At 46.0% G+C, this 23,326-nt stretch overlaps 1 protein-coding gene across 2 annotated transcripts in view; it reads left to right on the top strand.

The window, feature by feature from the left end:
• CCDC93 (coiled-coil domain containing 93) overlaps positions 1-23,326 on the top strand; it is a 2,015,088-nt gene that overhangs the window by 650,532 nt on the left and 1,341,230 nt on the right. For both annotated transcript variants that reach the window (XM_069616593.1, XM_069616592.1), the window contains one exon: positions 14,939-15,025. In XM_069616593.1, the coding sequence (XP_069472694.1) occupies positions 14,939-15,025 (87 nt within the window). The remainder of the gene's footprint in view (positions 1-14,938; positions 15,026-23,326) is intronic.

Here is a 23,326-nt window from a genome sequence, read left to right as displayed (position 1 = left end):
CAACCCTAGCACCTCCGCGCCCGCCCTGACGGACCCAGTCCGATCACTCCAAACAGGATTAATAGCTCAGGATTTTACAAGACAAAATTATTAAAGATGTTGGCGCTAGCACAAGGAATCAAGTGCAGGGTTTCAAGAATTATTTATGACAATATTACAGTTTTTAAAAAAAATATATATGTTTTATCGAATATTTAAACAAACAACACAAACCAAACTTGCAGTGTATACAATAACATTTCAATTATACATTCTTCAATCGTGTTCACTTCTTCCCTTATCCCACCCCCCGTTACGAGCCTACTTCTACTAATGTTCTATTCCTACATCTTGTGATAGGGTATTCCTTTCCGTGGGTTCCGATGGGTCTCGCATTGACCCAAATAGTTCTGCTATCAGTAATTTCCAGGCCATCAAGGTCTCAGTCTCCCCCTCCCCCCAGCACGGTTAGCTTCTTGCCATACCATGGTTTCTGCCTTCACCCATTTCTGTAGATCTTTCCACCATACCTCCAATCGTGGTTTGTGGCATGTCTTCCATCCCATAGCAATTCTCCTCTTCGCAAGCACATATGCCAGATCTTTCAGTTTGCTTACATTCCTAAGTTTACGTGGCCTGGGGAACCCCCCTAACAGGCAGGCCCACACTGTATCCACCACGATCTTAATACCCTTTTCTGCTAGTTTATGTGCAACCTCACCCCAGAAGCTCTCAATAACCGAGCATGACCAAAACATATGCACTATGCCCGCATTCTTCTCATCACATTTAGGGCATGCCTGCCGTCCTGCATTTTTGAACTTGGCTATCCTCTGGGGTGTCGGATACGCCCTATGTGTAATATACAGTTGCATCTGTTTAAGTCTTGCGTTCCTCGACACATTCTTGTGATACCCTTGGACTCGTTGCCACATCCCATCCTCCATTGGGGTTACTACTTCCCCCTCCCATTCTAGTCTTAGTTGCTCCACCTCCTTTCCCACTTTAGACATCATCATCTCATATATTCTAGATATCTCATGTCCCCCCTCCGCTATATCATATATTATATCTATAGTAGCATCTGGTTCTTCCTCCAGCACCAGTTCGGACCACATTCTCTTAATCCTTCACACCAGTCTATGATACGTGATATACTGACCAGTGTGTAACCCAGTTTTCCCCCCAACTCCTCAAAATCTGTTATAGTCCCCTCCTGCCAAATATCCCCCATTGTCGCTATCCCAGCCGGCTCCCAGTGGTTTCTGATTATCATCCTTAACTGCTCTTCTCCACCCACCAGTGCAACCAGTAGTACCTGAGGGGAACACGGGTATGGGTTCTCCATCAATTGACAAGCCCTGCGCCACATCCTCCATCCGAGCACCATCATCTTTGGGCGCCCATCCATTACTGGCTGGGGCAACCACATAATCTCCTTCAGATAAAATGGGGCACAGTTTCGCGTGAACAACCTGGTTTCAGAGGTTACCTCCTCTGAGAGCAATTTATCCACATATTGCAGCTGACTTGCAACATAATAGACTTCATAATTAGGCAATTTTATACCCCCCTTCTCGTAAAAATTCTGTAGCTTCCAGAGGGCTACTCTGTTTCGTGTACCATGCCACAGGAAGTCCCTGCACATGCTGTTCAGTTTACTAAAAAACTTATTTGGTATCAAATACGGGATGTTCCCGAAATAATGCAGGAGCCTAGGCAAGACCACCATCTTTAACATTGCACCACGTCCCATCATTGCTAAAGGCAGCTTTACCCAGAACTGTATGCAATTCTCAATTTTCTTAATGGCTACCTCTTTATTGCGCTTGTGCTCTTCTTCCACCGTGTGGTATATATCTATTCCTAGATAGCGAAATGTACTAGCTGCCCGTGGTACTTGTAACACCGGTAATTGTTTCAGGGGGATCCCTTTATATATACCCAAAGGGAAAATGCTAGACTTCTGAGGGTTCACCGCTATACCAGACATTCCCACATATCTTCTCATCACCTCCAAAATATATTGGAGGTTTTCCTCTGGGTGCCGCAAATAAAATAGTATGTCATCTGCATATAATGATATCAAGTGTCGGTCACCACCCACAGGGATGCCTATCGTGTCGTATTGTTGCCTTAAATAGATCGCTAGGGGTTCCAGGGCCTATATATAGAGCATAGGGGACCATGGACAGCCTTGTCTGGTTCCCGTGCAGAGTTTCCACCTTTCTGATAACACCAACCCTGTTTTAACTCTGGCCAGCGGTTCACTGTATAACATTCTAGTCCACTGTAGATATCCTGGACCCATCCATAGCCACCCAGGGACGCCAACAACCATGGCCATTTGACCGAGTCGAAGGCCTTTATTGCGTCCAGCGACACAATTGCCAGTTCGTCCTCGCTTTATTTTCCATATTCAATGACTCTATGGAGCCTTCTAGGATTATTAGATCTGTTTCTATTAGGGACATAGCCCGTCTGGTTCCGGATGCATTAATTTGCCTATGAGTTTCCTTAGCCTGTTTGCCAAAACGGCAGTCAGAATTTTACTGTCTTGATTTAACATCGACAGGGGTCTATAAGAACTGCAGCTATACCCTGGCTTGTTAGGTTTGGGAAATGGTATTATAATTGCTTCTCTGAGTGACTCTGGCAGTCTGCCTAACTCATACGCCTCATTCAACATATCTAACAGTGGGGGGAGCACCTCATCTTTAAATATTTTATAAAATTCACATGGGAGTCCATCAGCCCCTGGGGTCTTAGTAGTTGGCAACTGTCTCACCACCTCTTATAGCTCCTCTAAAGTAATAGGTGCGTCCAGCTCCCCTCTTTCCTCAGCACTGATCTGCGGCAATCCTATGTCCTCCAGTGTTTCTACTATCATCACACGATTATCCTCTCCATCGCCCCGATATAGCAGCCCATAATAGTTTGCAAACTCCTGATTAACTCCCTCTTGGGTATCCACCACCCTTCCATCTTCCCTTGTTATTGATCTAATCAGGGGTCTAGGGGTTTCACTCTTATATAACCATGCCAAGATCTTTCCTGGTTTATCTCCTCCCGCATGCTGCCTCTCTATATACTTTTTATAGTTAAGGTTACACAATCTCTCCCAGTGCCCTGCGCTCTTTTGCTGCAGTCTTAGTATCATATCAGTGTCTTGGTTGGTACTGTTTTCTCCCTAAAGTGCCCTTTCCAGTTCTCCTTCGGTTTCCTGCAGGTCCACCAGGATCCCTCCCTGCAATCCCTTAGATTTTGCTATAGCCACTCCTCTCGTCACAACTTTGAAAGCCTCCCACAATGTGCCCGCCGAATCCACACTGCCCGTATTCGTCTCGAAGTAGCTAACAATCTCTTCTCTCATGTCCTCCCTAAAAAGGGGGTCTCTGAGCGCCTCTGCCCTGATGCACCACGTCGGAATTCTTGCTCTCGGGACAACATTGCCATCTAAGGATCAAAGGCGAGTGGTCTGAGAGGACCCTAGCTTTATATTCGACTTGCGTGATCTCTGTAGGTATCTCTGGAGTGACGAAGACATAATCCAGCCTTGTGTGCAGTTGCTGCGGGGCAGAATAATGCGAGTATTGCCTCTCTTGAGGATGGCGCGCCCTCCATACATCTTCCAACCCAAAGTCATTCAGCAGCATCTGTAACGATTTAGCCAACGGGGCAGGCCTATCCATTTTCCCATCTGATCTGTCCACCCTAGGGTTTAGTACACAATTCAAGTCCCCTCCCCAAATCACTGCACTCCCCACACACATGCTATGATTGTTACACAGCGTTTTAAAATATGCCGCTGTATTTTGGTTCGGGGCATACGTATTCACCACACTTATTTCCCTATTTTCCACCAATCCCCTCACCAAGACCATCCTCCCGTCCGTCTCAACCAGCGTCTGTAACAGCTGAAACGGGACGTGTGGCGCCACCCAGATGATCACACCCCTAGCATAAGCCGAATATGGCGAACCCACCACAGTTCCCTTCCATTTCCTCCCAATCATCTCCATCTTATCTCGCGTTAGGTGCGTCTCTTGCAGCAAGGCAATATCTATCTTCTGTCTCCTTAGGTATAGCATAACCTTATTTCTCTTCAGGTAACGATTGAGACCCCTGACGTTCCAAGTGATTATTTTAAGATCCCCCATGGCATGTCAGAGTCCCTCTTCCTTCCCCGCCTATGCAATCCAACTCCAGTTGCTTAACTCGTCTATGTAGGCTTGTACCCCAACTTAAACTCCCCCTAACTATAAACACAACAAACCCTCCCACCTCCTTCCCTCCCACCCCCCTACCATTCCCCCAACAACACCCTCCCCAACTGTTGCCCAACTCCATCCCTGGATCTCAGGCACCCCCGCATCTAGCCCTTTCTGGCAAAAGCCTGTACTTGCGGCTCAGCAGGGTGAAGTCGCCCTAATGGCCGCCTTACTACTAATTCTTGGTGGTAGGTTGCCTCTATCCTGTTGCTCCTGTTTATTCCAAATTTACTACGCCTAGTGCTACCCAATTCACTTGTGCATTTTATTCGCTATATTCCAGTCCAACAGGGTCATGGAGTCCAAAAGCTACACAATACAGTTCAAATGTTCCAAAGTCTCATGCTAGGACTCCCCTCCCGCTTATCACCTCAGCGTTCACAATACATTCTCCTCAATTATCGTGCTCCTGGCGATCCTGCCCCTCGTCTCGCTCCGGACAGCCCTGCAAATCCAGCCATGTCGCCGCTTCCTCTGGGGTATCAAAAAAGAGCGCTCTACTTTTGTGCAAAACTTTTAGCTTTGCAGGTTACAAGAGAATGTACTTGATACCAGCCGTACGCAGTCTCCTCTTGACCGCCACATAGCTATACCGCTGTCTTTGCACCTGCATAGTATAGTCAGGATACGCGGTGATGTTGGTGGATGCTCTTTCTATTGTTCCACCTTTACAAAAATACTACAGGATCTTCTCCCTGTCTTTATAGTTCAGGATTTTCGCAATTATTGCTCGCGGTGGGGCCCCAGGCTGTGGCTTCCTCATCAGGGCCCGATGTGCACGTTCAACCGTGAACCCTTGTGCGAGCTTGTCTGCCCCTATCCCTTGCAGGATCATATTCTCCACATAGTCCATGGGGTCTTGGCCTTCTTCTCCCTCCGGCAGGCCGACCACCCGGATGTTGTTCCGTCTTGCCCTTCCTTCCGCATCTTCCACTCGGTTTTCAAGGTTAGCAACCTGCTGTTTTAGTATATGGACCTCTTTCGCATTATTTGTACTGACATCTGTGTTAGTCTTCACACGCACTCTCCAGGCCACTTGTCCTTTCTGCCAGCGCCCTAACATCCTGTCGCAGCAGGGTGACTTTGATTCCTACTGCGTCTATTTTGATCTCCAAGGCCGTCCGTAGATCTGCTATTGCTGTCCCCCATTTAGCGCTCAATTCTGTTATGGCTGCTAGGACCTGATGGTTTTCTCCTTCTGGGGTACCATCCACGGAAGCCGCCGCTGCACTTTGCGCTGGGGTCGAGGGAGTCCGCTGTGCCTTTGCGAAGGTCTCCATTGTAGGTTGTTTGCTCTTGGCCCTCACTCCTTTCACTGACATCATGCAATCTTCCCTGCGTGTCCGGTTCCAGCTCTTCAGTGTTATTGTACCTCCACCAGTTCAGGAGTCTACCTCAGAGAGTTGCGATATGTGGTGGCGTGAAAGGTTGCGTTTCGAGTGGGCGGTGTCCTCCCACGTCCCTCCTCTGACTTCTGTAGTCAATGTCCCATTAGCGTGTTCCTGCAGGCCAATAGGTACACCCTCCTTGCCACTACCACTGTGCCTCGGACCTCCGTGGAGTTTGGTGCTATATATCCACCTTAAAGGGAACTTTCCCGCAGCATCTGCATTTAGCCTGCTTGATTCCTTACTTCTTATTATGCCGTCATCCAGCGACTGTCCAGAGCAAATTGGGTTCTGACCCCTTCCAGTTATTATAATGCAAAAGTCCTCCTATATTTTCCTTATTTCTAGCAGCATATCCACCTTGTTTGCACCAGTCCCATTTACTCTTAGGGATGGGCACTCCAATTCAGGGCCTTGGGCACAAGTCTCCCAGCTAGAACAGAAAACACTCAGTCAGCCGGCCCCAGCTCCCTCCATGCACCAGCGCTGCTCTTAGTTATGTACCTCTTATCAGGATAGCAGAGTAGCGTTATTACTGCTGTCTTGTTTAGTCATCCGCACACCGCTGTGAACGGAAGAAACGTCCTGTGAGCTTCACTGATCGCACACAGCGCGGCCTGCTTCCCCTCAATTATGGAGAGCAGCGATCGTTCTGTCTTACAGCTGTTAACAAGTGATTGCCCTTGCATTCATGTAAAGCATCCGATGAACACTCAGAGTTCCACCGTCTATAAGCATGTACCGCGTGTTGCCACCATCATCCATCACACACAGCCTATTGATCCACATTATTGTTCAGAACAAAGAGCTTGCATGCACTTGCAGCAGATCGCCGCACGGACACCGGTTGTGTGCGGCTGGGGGCAGCGCAAACACTAAATGCCGGTCTTCTGCATTTCGCTTGCACTGCTGTTGTTTCCGTGGCCCAAAGCCACCCGCCGCTCCCAATTGCCAAACAATGGCTGATGTCATCCTTACCAGTCGCCGCTCCTCATATCAGGAGCATGGCATGCAGCCAGCAGGGCTCCACTCAGCCCCCAGAGGTCAGCATTCGTCCCTTCGCTCTGCCGCCCAGGTCTATACAGCCGCTCCCGCTGCCACGGCTGTGATTCCTTTGTTGTCGGCCATTTTAGTTTGTATCCACAAAGCCATATTCTTTGTGATAAGTTTCCTTCCTGGTACTGCACACAATTCACTTGCTATTTGCAGTTCATGCAGGGCACCTGTTCTCACGCCTGTGCTTCAAATCCTGGGGCATATAAGTCGTTTTTAAAGCGTAGTTTCTAGGATCATTGTCAGATCCACAGGAGCTGCTCAGGAAGACACGTCCTACACCATGGCTAGTTATCCACGCCCCTTAATATTACAGTTATAAGGATAGGATGGCTTAGAGAGTGGAACTACGGACAAGGCAAGACAAGGTATACTATGGTTCTATGGTTCCTATTGATATTCACAGTCCACTTTTAGTTTGGATTTTGGACAGACAGCGCTCTGGATCACCACACGGATCTGGTCTAACACAGGACAGCCAGACAAAATCAGTGGGACAGGGTCAGCTGGGCAGGGACTGGATACCAAAGGATAGTTCTTCTGGACTGGCAATTCTGATTACTGGATACTATAGGTCATCAGGGTAGCAGGGTGGCAGCAGCATGCAGTGAGTGGCAAGCCAGGTTAGTTCAGGATGCTTCCCAAAACACCACAGTGTTTCCCATGGTTTTTGGGATTATTTTAGAATTGAGGCCTAGCTGAAGCAGATCAGCAATGCTTGGCCTTGTGGTTGGGATCTTGTGTTTAGATGGATAAATGCAAGATGAAGACAGGAACAGAGCACCGGCGTAGGAAATCAGGAATCAATGTCCCTGTGTGTTGTCAGGGGCTCTGATTTATAATGCCAGGTGACATCATCACAGTATATGACAGGGGCAGGCTTTACTACACATGCCCCTAACAATAGGATTGGGCAAGGGTAGTAATCTCTGCCTTGTTCTCTGCTAGTTGGATTTCTGAGGGGATGATGTCAGGTTTATGAGGTGAAGTTTATAATGTCCCAACACTCCCACATTTAAAATCTGATTTTGCCAAAAACCTACATTTCTTTACTTGCAATCTCTTGGCAAATTATACACACAGGTTGCATATGATGTGCAGTACAGATTAGTCCAAACCTCCAGTCTGTGCGACCTTGTTTTGCCTTTCTGACACATTTTGGTAATTTTACATTAAACATTTGGCCTAAAATTCCACAATTTTATACGAAAAAAGCGAATTGTCCTCAGGGATGTATGTACAAAATATTATGTTTGCCACATTTATACTTTCCCGCGAATCTGTCATAGTTCATAACTTCTGTTCCCCATGCGGCAATGAGTTTTAAAAGATGGCCCACAAAATTAGATTTATCACTGCAAACTTTTAAATTTCTGCTAATTCTTGCTACAGAAATAAGAGTCTTTCTTGATCATATAGTCTCTGGCGCTTAGACCCAGGAAAGCGCCGAGGACTTGGCGGTACTTTCACTGGACGCTGTCAAGGCCTTCGACTCCATCTACTGGGAGTGGTTAATCGAGGTGTTGAGAAAGTTTGGGTTCGGAGAGGGCTTTGTGAGTTGGGTCAGGGTCCTTTATAGCTCACCCAGGGCCAGAGTGAAGACCGGACGAACGATATCTGAAGCCTGGGCGATACAAAGAGGCACCAGGCAGGGCTGTCCGCTATCACCCATGTTGTACGTCCTGGGACTGGAGCCGATTGCCATCTACTGCAGGAAACAGTTCTTTGATGCAGGCATAAAGCTAGGCAACAGGCACTTCATAATTTCCCTATACGCAGACGACGTTCTCTTATGCCTAAAGGACCCACAAATGAACGCGCAGGTTCTTCTCGATGTCCTGGACAATTATGCCCGGTATTCCGGAATCAAATTTAGCAGATCTAAATCCTGCGCATTCCCACTAGCCAAACTCAACAAGATAGCTAAGGAAGATTTGCCGGAGGTGGGGATAAAATGGCAACCAGGAATGTTCCGCTACCTGGGAATCAACATAATGCATACCCCAGAACTCACCCATGACCACAACACTGAAAGAGCAGCAAAAGCACTCCGTAACTCCATGAAGTTCTGGTCAAAGTTGCCACTTGCCATGATGGGCAGAGCAGCAATCGTGAAAATGATTATCCTACCGAGATTCCTCTACTACTTTACAAATGTCTGCTACTACATCCCTATATCCTTCTTCAGAAAGCTGGAATCGCTAATCAGAGACTTCCTATGGGGCCCAACTAGACACAAGCTACCCCTAAAGATCCTCACGCTGCGACACAAGGAGGGGGGGGTCCAGCTCCCGGACCTACACATGTATTACTTAGCGGCTCAACTCAGCCATGTCACAAAATGGCTCCACGACGACCCTTATGCGGAATCAGGACTACTAAGGATAATACCTTCCAATCTGTTTCCCAAGGAATCACTCTGGAACCCACTGAAACAAACACAAGAAGCCCCTATGATTGTGCAGCTGGGTAGACAAATTTGGATTAGAACCTGCTCCATCCTTCAAATGACCCACCTGTATTCTCCGGACACCCCCATCCTTGTCGACACATGTCAAACCATAACAGACCTCAAGGTGGCAAGAATTTGGGAGCGCGCTGGGATTTACACTTGGGGCGATATGTACGAAGACGCCAAATTCAGAGAATTCGAAGCGATCCTGGAATCAGAGGATCTAAACAGAGGCCAATTCCTGTGGTATCATCGTCTCAGACAGGTTGCAAAAAAAAAATGGCCAGAATGGCCGGAAGAACCCATCCCCAACTCTCTGCTCAACGAGATGCATGAACTCTCAGACGGTTGGAAACCAATAACCCGCCTTTACGGCCGCCTTATAGACAGACCCAACCCTAAAAGTGCAGCACTAAAAGAAAGGTGGGAACTCGACCTCCAGATCACGCTCACGGACACTGAATGGGAGAGAGTATTACTTTTCCCCAAAGAGGTCTCCAGGAACACCAGATTCCGACAAATCCAACTCAATGTTCTCTATAGAACATACATGACCCCGAAGAGAGTCGCCAGCTTCAACAAAAAGATATCATCAAACTGCCCTTGGTGCGGCACCAACGCAGCGGACCTACTGCACATGTTCTGGTCCTGTAACAAGGTGTCGCAATTCTGGTCCAAAATAAAGCAAACTTGCACGGAAGCTGGCATTACCAGATTCTACTGGGACCCCAAGGAATGCCTGCTCGGAACATACCCCAGACTCAGCAAGATCAAACACGTGGTCAAGCTGATGGACATTTCCTGCATCCTAGCCAAAAGAACCATAGCTATGACTTGGAAGTCAAAACCAGGCCCGAGATACGAACACTGGTTCAGAGAACTAGAGCGTTGGACCACAGCCGAGACCAGAGCCTGGCAGGATGGAGCTAACACTGGAATAGCCGACGTAAACAACACCCTTGAAGCGTGGAAGGCCCTGCTCCGTGACATACCCTTCTCCGCAGACTTCAAACCCCCCTGAGGTGTCCGCCCACTCTAACATTAAACAAATATTGAACCACCCAGAACCTGAACCTTGATCATTCGTAAGCCCTCGAACTCTGCCTCCACACTCCTTTTCTCCGGAACACGAGGCGAACAAGGACACCCACACAAAGAGACTGTGCATTCTTGTTGTTACTGTTGTTGTTACCTGTTACTTTCTCACTCTATATGGCCAATAAGTACCTCCACTAAATGCAGCTCTGAAATGTAAACTTACCTAAATGCCAATAAAAAGTGTTTAAAAAAAAATAATATAGTCTCTGGCACCAAAAGGCAGTCCCTTTGTTACTTGATCCTGTTTTTTTTCTTCCTTCAACTGCAAGCAGCTGTCGATTCCTTCCAGGAAGAAGGTTTTATTGCCCCTTCCCACTTGACAGGTGAATGTCCCAGGACTGCTATTGTCCCAGCCTGGAGCACAGACGAATGTCTGATGAGCATGTGAACTTTCATTGTCCTATCCCATTCGAAGTTTTTCAAGATGGCTCTTCGCACCTACGCGTCAGGGAATTAGCGTGTATCTCCCTTCCTTGGAGGAGTTTCAGGGCCGGCAACTGGAATAACAGGTTTTCCTGAGAGTTTGCAACTCCAGCCTATGTGTTTTAAACTGTTTAATTTCTTACTTTGGGCCTTGCATTAAACAAACCTATGACAGAAGATATCCTATGTGTGTATTATCATCACTAACATAGATCCTTTACATGGCTGAGTAAGCAGGCTTTCATTAACAATTGAGTTTTAAACAGGTCACTTTTTTCTCTTCAGTCAGCACAGCCCATTTGTCCACATTTGTTAAAACCTGCTATCATTGTTTTCCTTAATTCGGGTTTGCAGCTCCCCAGATTGCCACTGTCTTGGCAGCTGTAGTTGTTTTCTTTGCAGCAGGACTCTTATCTAAAGTATAGATACATTTTATCCTTGACCTGGCTCATAGAGTAAAAAGTCTCTTTGAACTGCTGCGCCTGGATACATTGTGTCAAGAAATAAATGCGTGTTCCCGTGTGAGGGAAAAATTAAGTTGCTTTTGATTTCTCTGAGAGTTGGTTTGACTGGGCCTTTTTACTCACAGTGGTTTCAGAATGACGGGTGGAATTGCCACCAAAGCAGCATTTTGAAAGGGTGAAAATGTTACATCTTGAAGGGGAATTTTTGGCTTTTGCAGTAATGCAGTGCTGCCGGTTCACTTGATTCCATATATATGTCTCAGAACACATTGGCATGCTCCTGCAGTTTGTCCCCTGTTCCACCCCACCAAAATGTGGGTGGCATGATGATGCAGCCATTTTTCTGTTGGTGCCAAAATGCAGTTTTGAGGTCCTGGTGCGCACAGGAGCCAGCGGAGCCAGGTTGCTGCTTGTATCGCAAATGCAACTCAGTGATGTGGGGTAATGCGTTGAGTGGGTCAATATATCCCACACTAACCTGGCCCTGCACAACCTCTTAACTCTAGCTGATTAACGTGCCTATGGCTCTTTGCCTCCTTTTTCAATACCTTAATAAAGTCATTCTCCTTTTTCTAGTACTTGCTTTTTTTTCCTCTATTCCGCGTCAACCTCTGGTCAATCTTCTTCACTTTTCTTGTCTGAAGACATATCATCTCAGCCTCCTCACTCTCACTTAGCCCTTCCTCTTGATGATCCATCACTGTATCCTTACTAACACCTTGGTGTGATTCCCCCTTCTCTTCCTTTTCTATTGATCTTGGTCTTTCTCTCTAGCCTAACCTCCTCAACCACATTCTCCTTGCTGCCTATCAGGTGCACTTTCTTATTTATTGTTGCTTCCTTCTACTTTTCTCCAGTCTTACTTCCATCGTATTTCCTCCGTTCAGCCTTCTAATGTTACTCCTTTCTTTAAATTCGCTCCCACCTCTGTACTTCTACTCTTGTCTCCTCCTGCCACCCCACTCCTGGTTTTACTTCCCATCTCCTTTCCCCTGTTAATACTACCACCTTCCACTCCATGCCATTCCCTGTGTTGCATACTTCCCTTTCCCTCCTTTTTCTCCCCTTCAACTTTTCTTTTTTTTGTATTAACATTTATATTTAAATATATACAATGCAGTACAAACAAAAAGGCCAGGCAAAGCAAGAATAATAAAAAAAAACATGTTGCTATGTCAGGTCCAGGAACCTGCCCCAGAACTCCTCGTGCAGACCACCCTTTATTTGCCTGCGCAGTGACACTATCAAACAACGACATCTTCTGCAGGTCCTCAACCGACGTCGTGGGAAACTTTGGACCCTTCCAATCTCTCAAAACAATCTTCTTTGCAGAGAGAGAGGCCCTAAAGAACGAGCACTTCTGTTGGCAATTCAAATCTTCCAAAAGTTCATCCTCGCCCAAGACAATGGTCACAAAATCAAAGTCTAAATCTGTTCTCAAAACCTTGTTCATTGTCTTCCTGACTTCACTCCAGAACACACACACTCAACAACATTCCCACATCATGTGTTCAAATGAGCCTAACTTATGACCACCGCCCCAACAGGCGTCGGAGTCACTGATATCACCCAGCCTGGTTTGCATCCAATAAACATTATTTGAAGTCTTTATTTGCTGCACCCTCTCACCCAAGTTCAATGAGGTCATGGACACATTTCTACATAGCATCTGACCATGTCCTCAGGAAATGTTCATTTGACTTTTTCCTGCTCATCAAAAGCTTGTACATTGCTGAAGCAAAATGTCTCTTTACATTAAAGTTTAGTATCTGTTCCTTAAGAGTGTCTCGTTCATTCACTGTGATATTCCCATTTGCCGCCACAATCTTCTATGTTCCCCATAGGAGTAGTTGTGAAGATTCAACATTCTTGAAAGCCTCCTAAAGGGGATCCAATCATTGTTCTCAGATGGGTCTCCAAACCACTGCACACTGCTCAAAAACCAGTGCGGCCAGATAACGGTCCTCCCGTTGATCAGCACCTTTGTATTCATCCAGATCGAAGTTCTTGGGGATATTCACCCTTTTCTTATCTTCTGTAGAGATCAGCTCATCCGCTCTCCTCCTGCCGTCTCTCCAAATCTACTCGGCAAAACACCCTCGTCTCCAGTGTTTTCCAAATTCTCTTCAGCCCCTCTCTTCTCCAGTAGACTTACTTCTCCAGCCTTCTCCAAACTGAAGCAACCTGCTCACGTCACCACCCAGCCCCCACTGGATTGCACTGCCTGGCTTATATAGTAACGTACCTCCTACTCCGATTGGTACTAGGGCTGATGGTCTCGCAGCTGTGAACCTAAAGCATGTGAGGGTTTGGATTGGTTAGGCTCTGCCACTTTCTGATGGTCGGAATGAGGCTGAAGGTGCCGGGATAAATCTATAATGGCCCAGGTAGCGATTTTGAAACTCTGGGCAGGGAGCGTCTGGACAAGCTTCTTGTGTGTAGGTAAGCCTGCTGCATTGCTGTTGTAACGACAAGTGTGTTAGGGGGCTGTAGGGATGTTCAGATTGTCGTCAGGGTTTTCCTACTGCCTGATAATTTCATTTCTCTGATACGTTTTAGTTTTTCTGGTTGAGAGAGAAATGAATTGTGGGAGGTGTAGACAACTGAGGTAATTTGCCTGTACTATTCTGGTGTTTGGGCCATGACACAGGTTTCTTGAATATCAGGCTTAAGTGACCTGACTGTGTACTTTGCCAGATTTACCCTCTCCCAGGTTCCTAATTGAGCTTTCTGGTCCAGCTGCAGGATTTGTTTTGGTTCCTGAGGGGCATACAGGGAAATTTATTTTTCTGTAATTCAATTGGCTAGGTGCCCGACTCCCTGAGTCACTTGGCTCGTGGACTCCAGGCGAAGTTCCTGGCAGTAAACTTTGTCACATTATATCAGTGTTGAGAGGACGATTGGAATAATGAGCGATCTATTAACTTTGTGGATCTTGATTGGCCTGGCCTAGTGGTGCAACTTCCTTCCCAATTCCCTGGTTTTTGAGCTTTCTGCAGGTGGCCGGAGGTCATATGTTCCCTATCTCCGTGTTGGAATCAGGTAGTCTGCACTTGGCGACTTGTGGATCCGAAGCTCTGCTCACTTGCATCACTTTTAGTATGTCTCCTTTCTGCTGGCTTTGCTCTGCAGAGCAAGAGCATACCCTATTTCTATTTTTCATGTATGCTTTGTGTTTTCTGCTTGGCGCCGGGGTCAGTATCCAGACTGGAGCTTTTCCTAATGATTTGTATTTAAAAGACTTGACTATGGGGACAGTTGTTCTGTGTTTTCTCCCTTGGAAGCTGATACTGGACTCTGGGACTATGTGAACAGCGTTATTCTCCCAACCAATGACGAACATTTCCCCTTTATCCACTTTTCACTAGGCTCTACCAACACCCCTGAGTCCCCCAAGAAAATGCCAGTGGAGCCTTGGGGTCCACTTAGACCACCTCTAGCAGTCTCATCACAGAGCTGTTGGCTCCTCTTGCCACCCATAGTTACCTAGTCTTCCTCTGTGGGTATAGAAACAGGCAACCTTGTCACATGTATTGATAGAAAACGTGCCATAATTATATGACCACCAAAGATAGTGAACTGACTGTACATTTTTTGTGGATCATGTGCCCCTGCAGCGAAGCACAGTTCACTCCCAGTTCATGTTCCAAAGATGTTTTAAAGTGGACCATCATTCAGTGTTGCCTTCGATCATAAACATTCATAATTGTTGACCAGGTCAAAACTGTGTGCATATGAGTATGACTTCACGCAGTCCTTTATTCACGCAAGTATGGCATATCCTGAATGCGCTGTCCGATGTGTTTACAGGGAAGGTTGACTGCCAGTACGGTGGGCCAGATAGTTGGACTTCAGTCAGATGAGATCAAGCAAATTGTATCAGAGTATGCCGGAAAGGTACGTTCATTTTCTTATATGTAACTCCTTATATCTGTAAATGCGTTGCTACTATTTTTCCATATAACAAGTGTGCTGTAATTGCTCTGAATATTAATGTTGGTTACCAAAATGGCAAAAAATGAATCGTCCATGGGGATGCTTTCAATTTAACTTATTCTGTTTCGGTTTACACAACACATTTTCAAAATGTTAAGCAAATTAGTAATTCAGGAGTAATGCATTGCAGCGTGGAGCCATCAGTTTATGCTTTTCTCAGAGGTGTCACTTGAATATGTGCGTGCAGCCTCGAAATAACCCTACAACTTCAAAGAAGCAGTGCGCATTGCCTCACTTGTTGTGATATCTGGGCAATAGTTCCCTAATGATCCACTTTTAAAACTGTGTTTATTTTTATTAAGAAAAGGGTGAACTCATTGAAAATTAAAATTGAACTGGAATGATCACTGATTTAGAAACAGTGCTCCAAATCGGGCCAAACATGCATCATGCCTTAGTGCATTAATGTTCTTTTTCCTTCTGTAGAGATATACAGATTTATTTTCTATAGTGTACACTTAAATTAATACTTTTTTTCACTAGCAAAGTTTGATACTCACCATCTTGGTCTTCATTGTTCTACGACGACATATGCCAAACTGTATTGGTTGAATATCTTGCTTTGAGAATTGTCTGCTTAGCTTTCACTGCTCTACTTAAAGCGACACTGCCTTCGGTTATGTAATTGTTCTTAGCTTTTTTGTGTATGTTCCTGAGTGGGATGGTTTATACGCAAACCTGATGCTTCTGCTTCAAGTGGGTGTGAGGTTGGAGTTCAATAAAAAGGGGGTTGGTTGTACATTGTGATCTTGTCTACAGCACACAGAACCTTTAACATATTCATATTTCCATTCCACTCAATGACTATTCTTGAGATGGAAGATGGTTTAAAGAAATTACATCCTACTAGATGTTCTGGGGATGTCATTTCTACTAAACCTATCCTAGACAAAATCCAAATGTTTTCTCCTTTTTTCACTGGATTTGTGAACTCTTCGTTTTGATACACCACAGTGCCAGACTGTTTTAAAGAAGTCACAGTGACTCCACTGGTGAAGAAAGCAGGACTCAGTCCAAGGTACCAGCCAACCTTGGACCAATTATACATTCATACTTTATGCTTAAAGTTATAGATAAGGTTGTTTGACTTCAGCTCCAAGAACACTTGGAAGAGGCTAAACTTTTGCACCCTAAACAGTCTGGCTTCTGCCCACATCAAGAGGCAGAAAGTGCACTGCTAGAACTACAGGCTAGTATGTTAAACATCATTGCCTGAGGGAAAGCAGGACTACTGGTCCCGATAGATCTCTCAGCGGCCTTTGATCTTCTGGACCACGATCTTCTGTTCGCTAGTCTATCCATGTCTGGTCATTTCTCCGGGAACACCATCCACTGGATGCAATCTTTCTGAGCAACAGAAGGTATACTGTGCCGTGAAGCAATGCCTCTTCTGCCTCAGTTCCAATTGTACAGGGTGTCCCACAAGGTGCTAGTTTATCACCAGTACTTTTTAACATTTACGTCAAGCCACTGTGTGACATCTTGGCAGACAGCGGCGTGAGTTTTATAAATTACGCTGATGACACCCGCTACTACTGGAGCTAGGAAGGATTTACGAGGCAGATCCAAACAACCTACACTCAATATATGGTACCATCAGATAATGGATGTCGGGCAATTGGATGTGCCTTTAATAATAACAAGACAGAGCTGTTGATATTTGGCTCTCACCAATCTTGAACCAAGCTCTTGTCAGATTATTCAACTTTTATATAGAGGGCTGTGTGATCCCAGCCCTTAATAAAGTAAAAACTCTAAGAATTAACCTGGAACCATCTTTAGCAGCAGAGACACAGGTTAATTACACTTTAAAAAAAACTCCCATTACTATGAACCCGAGTGGGTAAAGGAAGTTTGGCAAAATCTCAGCTGTTTTAATAACATTTGTTAAAACAGTGAGTACAACAGGCATTAAAGAACGCTGCACAGCAAGATCTAAATATATTTCATAAAAAACACAACTTTATACTACTAATTTGTCATAAGTGATGTCATACTATGTGGCAAAATAAGAAAACCTACTAGGGGATATGTTAGGCTTAAAGGGAACATCTAAGTATACTTTCTATCGGGTATGGGGTTGTGAGCGGGTCTCTAAGGTCAGGTGGACAAATATGCCCACCCCAAGTGCAAGTCATCTACCGTGTTAGACTAAAACACAATATTCTATTGGCTTCTCAAACTATAGGGCTCTTTGCTATATGGCCCTCTACGATTGGTTGGCCCACTTGTACCGTGTTGGAATATTCCACTTGGTATCAGCACGCAAGCTGGTACCTCAGTTGCTGGGGGGTCGGCCTAGTCATGCCTCCCCACCCAATTAGCCCAGTATCCTTCATCACTCCTGCGGTCTGCCATTCAGTTACTACGTTTGAACTTGGCCTTGCAAAGGCTCTCCGTGCCTGAGAATAAAAGGGATATGGTCAGTTTGCGCAGTGAAGTGGGCCCTATAGAGGTAGGGCCTCAGCTTCCTTAAGGCCCACACGACAGATAAACATTCTTTCTCTACAGTGGACTAGCTGAGCTCTCTGTCCTTAAGCTGGCGACTAATAAATCCAATCTGGTGTTCCTTGCCTTTCTTATCTACCTGTGATAGTACATTAGGGGTGTCACGGTATTAGTTTTATGACGGTACGATAACCTTCTTGCCAAATGACGGTATATCATGGTTATCACGGTATAGCAGGTGGAGTTGACTAACCTTAACAAATATTTTCTAAAAGGTCATAAATTGTCAGATTTATCATCACAAACAAAACCAGACACCCAGGGACAGAATTGGGGTTTTCAACATACTTTCCATTGAAATGCTAACCTTAATAAATATTTTCTAAAAGGTCATAAATTGTCAGATTTATCATCACAAACACCAGACACCCAGGGACAGAATTGGGGTTTTCAACATACTTTCCACTGAAATGCCACCCCTTGCTTCCACCAAACACAAACACACGTGTGGATAGGAGGAGGGGGGGGAGAGCCCTGTGGCGACTGGCAAAGCAAACTGAATTGCTTTTCTTAAGTGGTAATTTAGGCTCGGGCCAAAAGGTGTTAAGTAATCACAGACATGTTACCCTTTGGTATGGCAGCAGGGAATACCCACAGAGATTAGTGAATTTCGCAGTGTGACTTATTATATGTAAATTCAATGATAGAACCAGGGAAATCCCCCATTGTCATATGTTTAGATACCATTATCCATTATAAATATATAAACCCCAAAGCCGCCAACCCAAAGTAAACCCTTTTCCTTCTTGACAATGTATCTATTCTTCCTATTGCTAACATATTGATTTTGTGTCAGGCACGTGTGGTTTATGGAATGGCATTAAGAACTGCTCCAACTGAAACTACTTGGCAGATGGCACATCCAACAGTGCAAGACCAAGACTGTGCAGCACTTGCTTACTGCAGCCTTTCCAAATCAGATTGAAAAGCACACTTAACGGTATAAACGGTATAACGTATTAAACAATGTGACGGTTATTATTGTTCAATTAAGTGGTTCACGGTATCTTTAACGGTATACCGTTATACCGTTACATCCCTATAGTACATCACCTCTCCCAGTGTCGGATGCATCTGTCTGCACAATAAAAGCACGTTTGTAGTCAGGGGCTCTGAGGACAGGGGCCTGGCACAAGGAGTCTTTTAAGCCATTGAATGCCTTCTCACACTCCTCAGACCAAGAGACCATCTTGGGGGTTTCTTTGAAGTTGTGAGAGCAGTCAGAGGGACAGCTACTGTGCCATAGTCTTCCATGAAGTTTTGATAGTACCCAGTGAGACCTAAGAAAGCTCTCGCCTGAGTGTGTGTATTGGGGTAGGCCAGTCTTGTACTGCTTGTACTTTACTTATATGATATGGCATTTATAACGCGTCTATACTCAAGTGTTTCAGGGCACGACTGGGTAGAGGCTAGACCACAGATCCCTGTCCAATCTGGCACTTAGTGGCCTTTATGGTCAAGTGGGTCTTCTGAAGAGCCTGTAATACGGTCTTCTGAAGAGCCTGTAATACTGTTCCCAGGTGTTTCACATGTTCTTCCCAGGTGGTACTGAAGACTGCTATATCATCCAGCTATGCTAAGCAGAATTCATCCAACCCATTTAGGACATGATTCACAAGCCTTTGAAAAGTAGCAGGTGCATTCTTTAATCCAAAGGGCATTACCCTGAACTTGTAAAGACCCTCTGGGGTTGATAATGCTGTCTTCTCCTTGGTATGTTCTGCTAGGGCTATTAGCCAATACCCTACAGTGAGGTCAAATGAGCTGAGGTACTTGGAGGCACCAAGGGTATCCACCAGCTCATCAGTTCAAGGCAAGGGGTAGGCATCTGTCCTGGTGACAGTATTCAGAGCCGTGTAGTCCACACAGAACCTCAGTTCAGAGGTACCTGCTTTGGCACCAGATCCACAGTACTGAACTATGGATACTAGAGTGTTCAATCACCTCAAGAGCTAACATTTTGTTGACCTCTTTCTTGATGTAGGGTCTCACCTTATTTGACATCCTGTACCCCTACATTTGGTAGGTATACTGTCCCCGTGTCAATATCGTGTTTGCATCAATGTGTCAAACCAGGTGTCATTGAGAACAAGGGGGAGAACTGCCTAAGCAACGTTATTACTTCCTCTTGCTGCGTAGGAGTCAGGTAAGGGGCCGCTTTGACACCTTCAATGGAGCCATCTGAAGGGCTACCTTGGAACAAGCCAGGCAGAAGTTTGGATTCCTCTTCTTCTCTGCCTGATGCCAACAGTAGTGCTGCTATTACAACCTTAGGGATGAAAGCCTTCAGCATATTTATATGGAACACTTTGGGGGCCTTACCAGGTCTCCCAAGGTCCACTAAATAGTTTACCTCACCCTGCTGCCCCACAACTGTGTAAGGGCCTGACCATTTGTCATATAGGGCTCTATGCCTTATAGGATTCATAATCCGGACTTCTCGGCCTGTGGTGAAGTGAATCAGTGAAGCCTTCTGGTCATACCAGTGTTTCACCCGTGACTGACCTGCCTTCAACTTATCACTGGCCTGAGTCATCAGAAGGACCATTCTCTTCCTTAAACCCAGCACATAGTCCACTGCATTGGTAGCGATGAAAGGAGTAGGGAGCTCCCACTCTTCCTTGACTATGACCAGTGGTCCCCTAACCGGGTGACCAAAAAGAAGCTCAAAGGGGCTGAAACAAACACCCTCCTGAGGTACTTCTCTTTAGGCAAATGGTAAGCATGGTAACAGGAGATCACATTTTCTATCATGCTTTTGAGCGTTCCATTAAACCTATCAACTAAGCCATTAGTTTGTGGGTGATATAACTTTGTTGCCTCTGTCTGACGCAACTTCTTTAGGGAAGCCAACCCTGGTAAAAATGCCTAGCAAAGCTTTTGTAACTGACTTGGCAGTCACAGTCTTCAATGGGATGGCTTCAAGATATCTTGAGGCATGGTCGACCACCACCAAGATAAACCTATTGCCAGAGGATGTCTCAGGGTCAACGGTGTTAAGATGGATTTCTGAACTCTGACCTGGTGGGCAGAGGTTCAGAAGGCCAGCGTAGTTTCTTGGAACAGGGTAACCTTCTGGACAAGCCAGACCAATCAAGGTAGTATTGGTGGCGGTCAAGACTAGGTCTCAGGAGGGGTGAGGGTGACTGAAAGACCTCAATCAGCACACAGAGTAAAGGCCACTACAAATCACTCCCAGTCATGTGTGTATATATATTAAAAATACATGTACATTTATTCAAGGCCTTTGAACTTCAACACAAAGCAATTATTCAATAGTAATCCATCAAACCAATACAACACTACTATAACACATATATACAATACCAAGTGCCCTAAAGGGTTATAAGCACAGAATGGGTCCACAACCTAAAAGGGAAGGAAACAAGCAGTGCAAATAGTCTTTAGGTAGTTCTTCATTAAGTTAACCCTAACTGAGAGGCAGTCCAGTCCCTACAAAGAGATGAGCCTAGTGCTCAATGTACTTTCAAATGCTGGTACATGCGATAGTGCAGAAGGGCGAAGACAGGGTCTCTTGCAGGGGCTGTAGCAGATCAGGAAGGTGGGTAACACAATAAAGAATATGTTCTCACTAATCGTGGAGGGTCTCCCCAAGAGGGCAGGACCGTTTCCAGGAGTTGGGAATGGGGCAGTAGCACAGGCTACCTGTAGAAAGGTGAGTGGCCCTCCGGGGACACTTGTGCATAAAAGTGGATAGATGCGCTAGGGGCCACTGTTAAGGGTTGCAGGTACTCACCGGACCAAACTTTGGCAGTCGAGTCCACTTCGGTTGCAGGTTTAAATGCGGCAGTTGTGCAGCGCTGCGGCTTTCAGCTGCAAAGTTACAGCAATGATTCCCTGACTGGACAGTGTTGATTTTTCCACTCCTGGTGGATGGATCAGGGCAGTTTCACTGTAGCAGGCTTCACGGCACAGAGGGGCACAGCAGCAAGGCACCTGCGAAGTTCGTCACTACGGCTGGGCGACACGGTAACCGTGTGTACTCTGGTTGCAGAGCTCTTTATTCCAGAACTGGGAATGCCAAGTGTACGAAATTCGGTGTGAGAGTGCCATGAACACAGAGATTGCGATGTACCAAGTTTTAAGGGTCTCCTTGAAATGGTGGCGGTGTCAGAACAAAGGTCCTGCGCAAGCTGGTCAACCCACTGGTTGGCCCAGGCACACTGCCGAGAAGGCTTACTTGCAGGGTTTGTTGAAGGTGCCGAGAATAGTTGGTCCCACTATTCCCATGGGTTGAAGCGTCTTTGCAGACCTTCTAGTTCAGTCAGATGCAGAGGGGTCCAGTGGGACAACAGCAGGCTCAGGGTGCCAAACTTTCCAGCGGGTCACCAGCAGTTCCTTGACTCAGCTTCTTAGTTTCAGGATACTTGGATCCTATCATAGGTTCAGTGAGAACTCAAGAGATCGACCTGGTGTGAGTGTTTGGGGCCTTCTCTTATCCAGAATCTCCTTCCCGCCAAAAGGAAGAGGACCCAGTCAGAGATCTGCTCACATACAGGCACACCAGATGTGGACCAATCATGGACCATGGTGGTCCCAGTCATTCACAGCACACCAAGCTCTCTGGCACCCAGAATGTGTATTGGAACTGGTCAGTCCATCCCACATCCTGGAAGCACACACACAAGGCATGCAGAAGCCTGCAAAAGATTGTCGTTTCGCGGGAGAATGCATGCCCAAATAAGAACTGACCCGGTTTGGCTCATCCTGGGGAAGGCAAAGGGGCAAGATAGCCAAAGGACAGGTCAAAGAACCTCATGGCCATTTTGGAGCCAGGCCACCTTCCTGTGCCAACCACGGAAAACGTGGTTTGCATGGCAAGAATGGGTTAAAAATATGCTTAAAGATAAGCTGCCACCAGCCCTGTACAAGGTACATCTGCACTTCTCCTGAAAAATCCTTTGAGGGAGTATAGGGCCTTTGAAAACAAAAGGAAGACCCAAGTGCACTGTACTGTAAGGTACATTTTGCACTTGTAACATGTTGCAGAAATGTTGCAACATTGGAAAGGACTAAGGGAAACAACATCTCCCAGTACTGACTGTCTTTAAGGGAATGTCAGTTTCCCCATAACAAAGTGAGCGAAAGCCCAGTGGAGTGCATCTGAAGGCTCTGCTTAACTGGCAAAGTCAACCTACGGAGTTTAAACAGCAGCAAAATGTTGGGGGGGTTCACAACTGGAGGGAAAATTTACACATACATGGGAATATTTCCTAACACTCACCCCTCCCAGACCAAGGACAGGGGGAATTAATTCACCCCTGGATGAGTCTAATGTTCAGGTCGATTAAACATTTTGGACAACCCATCAGCATTGGACACCTGGCCTATGCTCAATGGTGAAGTCAAAACATTGCAGGCTTATGGACCACCTGAGCAATTTTGGATTATCTTCCTTCATGTTCATTAGCCACTTTAGGGGATTATGGTCAGTTTGCACAGTGAAGTGGGTCCCATAGAGGTAGGGCCTCCGGTTCCTTAGGGCCCACACAACAGAGACACATTCGTTCTCTACTTTGGACCATCTGAGCTCCCTGTCTTAAGCTGGCGACTAATAAATCCAATAGGGTGTTCCTAACCCATCTCATCTACTTGTGATAGTACAGGCCCTATCCCAGTGTCAGCGGCATCTGTCTGCACAATAAAAGGTCTTTGATAATCGGGGGCCCTGCG

This window comes from Ambystoma mexicanum, chromosome 9, assembly GCF_040938575.1.
Source record: "Ambystoma mexicanum isolate Mex_15411 chromosome 9, UKY_AmexF1_1, whole genome shotgun sequence".
Lineage (NCBI taxonomy): Eukaryota > Metazoa > Chordata > Amphibia > Caudata > Ambystomatidae > Ambystoma > Ambystoma mexicanum.
This window is presented reverse-complemented; position numbering and strand designations above follow the sequence as displayed.